Here is an 8,378-nt window from a genome sequence, read left to right as displayed (position 1 = left end):
ATACCCATGCCAGCATCACCAGCTAGCAATACTGATCAATCTTTTTAAAACAGTCCCATGCAGGATATTTTAAAACAAATCTCGGGCATCATGTCAGTTCACCATAAATTTGTGAGACGTGCGTGTGTGTGTGTGTGTGTGTGTGTGTGTGTGTGTGTGTGTGTGTGTGTGTGTGTGTGTGTGTGCATGCACGTGCGTGCCACAATTGTAGGCCAATTTTGTACCTTGTGGTTTTTTGCTACATCTTAGTGTTATTCTTCAAGAACTCAAAACTCCTGGTAGTGAAGTTTTCTTTTTCTTTTTTTTTTTTTGGGTCCGGTCATGGGGCCTGGGTGCTGTCCCTCAGCTCTTCAGCTCAAGGCTAGCGCTCTACCACTTGAGCCATAGCACCACTTCTGGCTTTTTCTTTTTGCTTATGTTGTGCTGAGGAATCGAACCCAGGGCCTCAGGCATGCAAGGCAAGCGCTCTACCACTGAGCCACCTTCCCAGCCCTGGTAGTGAAGTTTTCAAATGTCTAATTAGTGAATTAACAATTAAATATATTTTCTCCAGTATTTGGATGAAGCTCAATAGAATTTGTTCAGGGAACAAATGAGGGCAAGAATTTTATAGAGTGACCAATGTATGTGGAGATGTATATGCGTAATTTGCAAAATCAATACTTTAATACTTGTGTAAGATTTTGCAATATTTGAAATCCCATTAGTTTAATATTGCCATAAGCATTAATTGTGTTAAATAATTAGCACTTGAAAGAAGATTTAATTCTGGTATTGAAGTTATTTGTGAATGTCTGACTATAGGCGATTTCATAAAAGCAATTAGCAAATTCTTCAAACACATGACAAATCCTTTATTACTGTGCTTATAAGTGACATGGTTTACAGAAAACCAAATGTAATTAAATAACATCAACTTGAAATCTACCACAGACTCAAGATATACAAGTTATACTTGGCAAGGCAAAACTTCTCAAACACTAGGTTGTTTCTGGTGAAAGATAAATTTCCATTAAGTAATTTCAACATGTTTTTTGTGGTTTTTTTTGTCTTACAGACAGTTCCTTTGGCAATAACTTCCACTTTAGCTTTTATTATATAAAAATATAACAAAATTTCATTATATACAAACATTACATTACACAATGTACAGGTTAAAAACACTAAGAAAATGGCAAGCTGCAAGAGAAATTAAAGTCAACAGCATGATAAGAAAAATTAAATGCCGCACACATTTCATAAAAATTACATTAACTACATTTTTTTGTTTGCAAATACCAAACAGTACCAATGTGATTGGAAATTAGCTTCCAACAACTTCATTTTTAAGGCACATCTTGCATATTTATATATACAACACTGAAACCGGTCAATAACTTAGGGGTTTCTCCAGAGTGACCTGTATATGTGTGTGAAGACATGCAGCATGAGATTACACATTTTCATTGGCTCCCTTTTTGGGGGACAGGTATCTTCCAGGGGGGGACTGGTAGAGGGGTACTCCGATCTCCTGCAGGTCTGGGAGCCTCCCTGGACGGGGAGGGGAGAGCAGAGTGGCTGTCCTGTCATAGTCTCTGTGTAGAACTTTCTCATAGACGCTCTGCAGCCCTACTGTCTTGGGCAGCTGGGCCTGGTAGTAATTGTCCCTGCGCAGAGGATCTCGAGGCAGGGACGTGCTCTTGCAGAAGGTGGACATCTGAGCAGGTGGGTGAGTCGAAGGATGTGCATTGGGGCCCCCACAGGATGGGCTCCAACAGCGGTCAGAATGGCCCAGGATCTTACACTCAGCAGTGCACGCCCACAATCCTAGCATAAAAAAGGAAAGAACATGATGGTTATTCCTGAGGACACACACACACACACACACACACACACACACACACACACACACACACACACACACACACACACACTCCTAAGCCTCCATCTTCAGAACGTGAGCCGGGTTAGGGCAGCAGAAAAAGGAAGGTGTGTAGAAAGATGAAAGGCACATTGATTGCTTCCTGCATACAAAGCCTGCCCATCCCTTCAGCTGGAAGAAAATTGATTACGCTAAGCAGACTTCCCTCCTTAGGTGGCCGGCAGCTCCGCTGCTTCTGCCTCACAGGATGGGTGTGTGTGCCTTGTTTAAGTGGTGGAGTTGCCTCTACTTGGCATTTTGAAATCACGGTAGGAGGCCGGCCCGGATCTCGAGCAGGGGGAGGGAATGAAGCGTGGAGAGACCGCCAGGCCAGGCTGGGGTCCCGGATTGAGCGGCGGCTAGGGCTAGCCGTGGGGGAGAGGAAAGAAGGCTGAGTTCACAGGGGGAGAAGAGTCCTCACCACTCTGCATGTGGTTGATGAGGTCCTTTTTCAGAGCGTCCCCGCTGATGTCCGAATCGCTGTCGTTGAAATCACTGTCCCCTTTGCCGCTGTCTTTGCCGCTGAACTTCTCCGCTTCCCGGCCGGAGATGGTGTTGAAGGAATGTCCCTTCCAGACCGCCACCGGGGCCGCCGGCTCCTTTCCAAACCCCGGGGAGGCGCCGTAGGGCTGCAGCCGGGAACAAGGGGTGGGGGAGGGGGGAGAGGGTGTGAGGGTTGGGAGGGGCACAAGAAGAAGAAGAGAAAAACGAGTGCAACAGGTTAAGCGTCTCCCTGCCACGGCCCACCCCGACCCCTCCATGCTCCCTTCCCCCAGCCTGTCCGCGGAGCACGGAGGGGGGCGCCCAGCCGCGGGAAGGCCTCACCTCGGCGTGCGCGCCGCGGAGCCGCTGCTGCCCCTCGAAGTGACAGGCGCTTTCCCCAGTGGCGCTGCCGCCCTCCGAGCCCGGCACTTCGGCCGCGGCGACCGCGGGTGGGGCCGCGTCGGCCGCGGGGCTGCCAAAGGGCGCTTTGCCGCTGCCAGGGAAGGTGAGCACGTCGAACATGTTGGGCCTGGGCCCAGCTCCCCGGGCGGCCTCCTCCGGGGATCCGGGAGCCGAGGCTCCGCCGCCCGCCGCCCCGGGCCGCTCTTCCCGGAGGGCCCCCCCTTTGCGCACCTCCTTCTTGCGGCGGTTGCAGGTGGTGGCGATGGCGATGATGGCGGCCAGCAGCAGCGTGCAGCTCCCGGCCAGCACGATGATGACGATCAGCGGAGTGTCCCACTGTAGTGCAGGCCCCGCCGCCTCGAGCCGAGAGCCAGGCGGGCGCGATTGCTCCGGGCTCCCCGCACTGGAGGGCGCGCCCTGCCCGCGCCCGCCGCCTTCTGTAACCACGAAGCTGACCGTGGCGGTGGTGGAGAGAGGCGGGCGGCCGCCGTCGGATATGACCAGCAGCGCCCTGAACACGCGGCCCGGAGGCTCTTGCGAGAGGTCTCCGGTGAGCACGATCTCCCCCGTGCGGCGGCCGATGGCGAAGGCTTCGCGGGGTTCTTGCTGTTGCAGGTCGAATGCCAGCTCCCCGTTGACGCCGTCGTCCGCGTCGCGGGCCTGGACGCGGGCCACGGCCGTGTCCTTTGCGGTGCGCCCGGGGACGGCTACTTCTAGGGAACCATTGGCCGGTGCCGGGTGCACCAGGACCGGCGCATGGTCGTTCTGGTCCAGCACTCTCACTTGCACCAGAGCGCTGCTGGAGAGCTGCGGGGATCCGCCGTCGCTGGCCTGGATACGCACGTCGAGCTGGCGCAGCGTCTCGAAGTCGAAGCTGCGCAGCGCGTAGATGGCGCCAGTGGCCGGGTCCACGGAGACGTAGGTGGACACCGCATCGCCGGAGCGGCCCACTTCGGCCTCTAATAGTCGATAGGTGACCTGGCCATTGCGGCCCAGGTCTGGGTCACGGGCGGCCACCGTGGCCAGGTAAGCGCCAGGTGGGTTGTTCTCACGTACGGAGACCTCGTAGACCGGCCGGGTGAAGAGCGGCGCGTTGTCGTTCTCGTCGCCCACGCGCACGGTGTAGGGCCTCACGGTGCGCAGCGGGGGCGCGCCGCGGTCCTCGGCCACCAGGGTCAGGTTGTACTCGGCGATGCGCTCGCGGTCCAGGGACGCCGCGGTCACTACCAGGTAGCTGCCCGCGTAGGCCGGCTGCAGCCGGAAGTGCTCGTGCCCATAGAGGGCGCAGCGCACCTGCCCATTGGCGCCCGAGTCCCTGTCCGAGGTGCTGACCAGCGCTACCAGGCTCTCGCGCGCCGCTCCTTCTGGCACGAGCGAGGTGGCTCCGGCCTCGGGGGTCCCGGCCCCGGCCCCGGCCGAGGCGGTCGCGTCGGTTCCTCCGAGCGCAGCGGCGGCAGCTGCAGCAGCGAAGGGTGAGGTGCCTGGTGCTCCGGGGGCGGCCAGAGGGGTGATGGAGATGTCCGGAGCGTTGTCGTTGACGTCGCGTATGCGCACGATGACCTTGCAGGTGGCGGCGCGAGGCCCGGGGCCTCGGTCTTGGGCCCGCACGTCCAGTTCGTAGGTGTCCTGGCGCTCGTAGTCCACCGGGCCGGCCAGGGTGAGGCGGCCGGAGCGCGGGTCGAGCCGGAAGAGGCGGCGGGCCTCGGGTGGGGTGCGAGCGCCGAAGGCGAACACCACGTCGCCGTTGGGCCCTTCGTCGGGGTCGGCTGCGTCCAGGTCCAGCAGCAGCGAGCCCACCGGCGCGTCCTCGGCCAGTTCTACCTCGGCCACGGCGCCTTGCGGAAAGGCCGGGCTGTGGTCGTTGGCGTCCAACACGCGCACGCTGAGGGCGGCAGTGGCAGAGCGCGGCGGGCGCCCCCCGTCCTGGGCCACCAGCTCCAGGCTGTAGGCGGCCTGGCTCTCGCGGTCCAGCTCCTGGAGCAGCACCAGATCGGCGCACTGCGCGCCGTCCGCACGCGTCTGCAGCTCCACTCGGAAGGGGCTGTGCGGCTCGGCCAGGCGCACGCTCTGCAGCCCGTTGGCCCCCACGTCCTCGTCCACCGGCACCTCCAGGGGGATGCGCGTGCCCACGGCCGCCCCTTCGGAGATCTCCACGGGGATCTGGGCCCGAGGAAAGCGAGGCGCGTGGTCGTTCACATCCCTCACCTCTACCTCCACGTGCACCAGCCGGAACTGCTCCTGGGAGAAGCTGACCACGTCGAAGGCCAGCACGCACTGGGGGGCCTGGCCGCACAGCTGCTCCCGGTCCAGGCCTGCGTCCCCGACGGTCAGCTGCCCGTCCCCCTCGCGCACCCGGAGCAGAGAGCTGTTGAATTGCTTCATCAGGCGGAAGCTTGTGTCTCCGGACACTTTCATATGCAGATCTTCAGCGAGGGTCCCGATGACCGTGCCGGGGGCATCCTCCTCGAAGGTGCTGTACCGGACTGTCTTGCTTTGCCCCACTGAGAGCACCCAGCAGAGGCTGAAGAGCTGCAAAGGGAAAAGACAAGGGGTGCCCCGGCGCCTCCCAGGACTCATGCTGCCAGCCCCAAGTGCTATTCCAAAAGGCTAAGGAATAGATTCCTTTCTGGTTTGCAGATCGGGGGCGTGAGTCCCAGGCTCCTGGGAACACACTCCAGCCCTGTGCGGGAGAAGTCTGCGAGCTGCGGCTCGCTCGGATCAGCCTGGCTCGGAGGACGCGCGGACCCGCCCTCACTCCGCGCCTCTCCCTCCCTTCTCCCGGCTGGAGCTGCGCCGCCGCGCGGGAGCCGCCTCACGCCTTTATAGCTGCCGATATGCAAATCACCGGAGCCAGACAGCCAATGGCTGCCTTAGCCTAGCGCCGCCTTTCCTCCACCAGCCTCTGACAACCCTTTTAATGTGGAAAGGCTTAGGGGAGAAAACAAGAAATGAAAATCAGGAATCTTTCCTTTGTTTTTTGTGTTTTTTTTTTTTTGAAACTCCGGCTCCCTCCCCTTTTCTGTCAGCGCCTTGCTTGTAGAAGAGTTGGCACAGGGCTTCGGAAGTAAAAGGAATGGATGGTTTTGTTAATTGTGCGCTTCGCACCCTTGCTCTGGTGCCAGCTGCTAGAACTAAGTGCGAGGACCGAGGGTTTCTCCCTAGGAGCTCCTTATCAAACCCCTCCCTATTCATTTTGCATCTCTCAAGCTTCCAAACTCGCTCTGTGCTGTGAGGCTGTGCTGGACCTCGCTCCCTGCTTCCCATGACTCCCGGAATCAGCCTCTCCACGAAGAACCCTGAAGGATAAGGGAAAATTGATTTTATTCAAATGTGTGTACCCAATTGTGTGTTGCTCATGTGAGCCCTGGTGATCAGAGCTACCACTTTCCTTTCAGAAAGTGGTCCTACGATATGTTAGTATGCATGTCACTGTCCAAATGGCTTTCTTAAGCCCTAGGCTCTAGTAGGCAAGGAAAAAAAAAGTTCCAAATAGGATTTAGCATAAGCTTGAGGAGATTTGGAAAGGTTTCAAAGATCAGACTGTATCAAAGGCTTATGAAGCCCTCGTTAGCAGTGGAAATAGAATGGCGTGGCAGGCGATCCCATTGGAGGCCCCAATGTCTGTATTATTTCACTGTGACAAGCTAAGGGGGAGAGAAAGTTGAACAGTTTCCATAGCCGAGTTGGGCTAACTTGAATATAATGAGCAAACGCCACATGTATCCATTATGTTGCTCTATTCATCCCCAATCACTGCCATAACTCTCCGCTAAACGGTGATGGGCGCTGAATTCCACACAATACAGGGTTCATATTAAAGTGCATTTAGAGAACTTTCCCTCCTGATGCCCTGTTCCGCCTATTTAGAGGATTTTCTTTCTGTTTTAATAGGGCCACTCTGGGAAGCAACACTTGTCCGGTTCCTGAAGAACAAAATCACAGCGTGACACTTGAAACCTGGCCTGAACTTGGGGGTGGGGGAACTTAACCATCTGGCTACAAAAGTGTGGAACTTCAGCCTTGCCAAAACTGGGCTGGCTGGGTGTTCAATGCTGCATATTCCCCCACCCCCCCACAGGCGTCCCCACTTCCTGCCTCCTAAGGCCCAGGAGATAGGCTATCAACCAGCACCAAGACAGGTTCTTACTCAAGGGTTCTACTGAGCAGGTTATGCAAAGGAAGGCGTAGAGGTAAAAGCACATGTCATGTTCTTGGGGGGAAAAACAATAAAATAAAAAGACGATGGGTTCGACCAGCAATATTTTATTTGTTCTTCTAAATCCTGATTTTGGTTCTTCATCAGCCATCTTTATTTTCCATCTCTTAGAGTTCAAGGGACTGTGTTTTGTCGGGTCTTAAAAATGAAACAACCAAGAAGGAGTTTCTCCAAGGTGGAGACCAGCATTAGGGAGCTGGCTGGTAAGAGAGGCGCAAGGAGGGGATGCAAAGGCAGGCCCTGTCATCAGTAAACAAAAACTCCTGGGGGGGGGGGTGGATCCTTCGGTGTTTTCTCCGATCCTCTAAGCTCCCTTCTTACTCCCCTTCAGCTGGCAGTCCAGAGACTTAAACACAAAGAGCCAGACATCCACAGCCACGTGGAGACTCCTATAGAGAGAGGCCCAATCCTTGGCCTTCTCTTCCACTTTTTTTCTCTCACCTAATTCCATTTTAGTATTCGTCTCTCAAAAGACATTCCTGGAGTGGGAGCCTAGCAAGCCAAAATAACTTTTTGTCTTTCTTCCTGGAACCCCTGTTCCCCTGGCCAGTAGCCAGTGTTGGGCCTTGGGCCTCCAGGTTTATGGCTTCCTTCCCCTTCCCCTGGCGGGCCTAGATTCAGAACTCAGCTCGTGGACAGCACCTTCGACTTAGTAACCCCCAGGCCGGGGAGGCACAGCTGCTACTCGTCCGAGAGCCCCGCGGTAGAGGCCGGGAGGAGGCCGTGAGCGTTGGAGGAACTGGAATCGCCGAAAAGAGGTTATCTTGAACTGGGGAAGCCGACACTCGCTCCGAGCCCCGCGGGGAGTGGCTGAGGGTTTGACTCTCCAAACTTGACATTTGTAGGCTGGAGCGCCATAGCGCCTCCGCCGTCTCGCGTGCGCCAGGAAGAATGTGCTGGAGGGTGGGTGGGAAGAAGAGCGAGGCAGCAGGCAAAAAGCCAGGCGGCTGGAGGAGGGACGTGGGGGAGGTTGAAAGCTTTAGAATGGGCTGCCAGCGCCTCGGCCGCTGGGAAGCGGCTCAGGGCGGGGGCCGCGGCGGCAGCGCCAGGATGCTGGGAGCCGCGAGCGCGGAGCCGGGGAGGCCGGCGACCAGCGCGGCGGCCGGGGCGCGCGCGCGGAGGGGGCCGGGCGGGAGCGCTGGCCCCGAGGTGTGAAGGCACGCGAGGAGAGCGGGCCGCCAGCGTAGGGAAACGGGATTCAAAATAGCTCATCTGTAGCCACAGCCAACTCCCCCGGGGAGGGGAAAAACACGTCCAGGAAGGTGGGAGGGGTGGGGAGAAATGGGGGGTGGGGTGGATGGGGAGGAGAGGAGAGGGGAGTCCGCCTGCCCCAGTGCTGGTCCCACCGCACAAAAGGCGCACCAATAGCCTCATTAT

At 57.0% G+C, this 8,378-nt stretch overlaps 1 protein-coding gene across 2 annotated transcripts; it reads right to left on the bottom strand.

The window, feature by feature from the left end:
• Positions 1-840: 840 nt before the first annotated feature.
• On the bottom strand, positions 841-5,601 carry Pcdh8 (protocadherin 8). 2 transcript variants are annotated; one of them, XM_070026673.1, is made up of 3 exons: positions 3,017-5,601; positions 2,322-2,529; positions 841-1,806 (listed from the first exon to the last, which is right to left on the bottom strand). In XM_070026673.1, the coding sequence occupies exons 1-3, from the start codon at positions 5,360-5,362 to the stop codon at positions 1,433-1,435; spliced, it is 2,928 nt and encodes a 975-aa protein (XP_069882774.1). In that variant the 5' UTR covers positions 5,363-5,601; the 3' UTR covers positions 841-1,432. The 2 variants fall into 2 exon arrangements, with proteins under 2 accessions (XP_069882774.1, XP_069882773.1); XM_070026672.1 differs by having other exon boundaries at positions 857-1,806; positions 2,726-5,601.
• Between the last annotated feature and the right edge of the window lie 2,777 nt (positions 5,602-8,378).

This window comes from Dipodomys merriami, unplaced genomic scaffold (assembly GCF_024711535.1).
Source record: "Dipodomys merriami isolate MVZ:Mamm:240054 unplaced genomic scaffold, mDipMer1.0.p SCAF_188, whole genome shotgun sequence".
Lineage (NCBI taxonomy): Eukaryota > Metazoa > Chordata > Mammalia > Rodentia > Heteromyidae > Dipodomys > Dipodomys merriami.
This window is presented reverse-complemented; position numbering and strand designations above follow the sequence as displayed.

What these genes read in the sequence shown, in the direction of transcription:
- Pcdh8 (XM_070026672.1), bottom strand. Translation starts at nt 5,362, where the DNA reads ATGAGTCCTGGGAGGCGCCGGGGCACCCCTTGTCTTTTCCCTTTGCAG. An exon ending in TCCGCGGCGCGCACGCCGAG is followed by an intron (nt 2,530 to 2,725) that starts GTGAGGCCTTCC and finishes TCCCGGCTGCAG; the next exon opens with CCCTACGGCGCCTCCCCGGG. An exon ending in CATCAACCACATGCAGAGTG is followed by an intron (nt 1,807 to 2,321) that starts GTGAGGACTCTT and finishes TTTTTATGCTAG; the next exon opens with GATTGTGGGCGTGCACTGCT.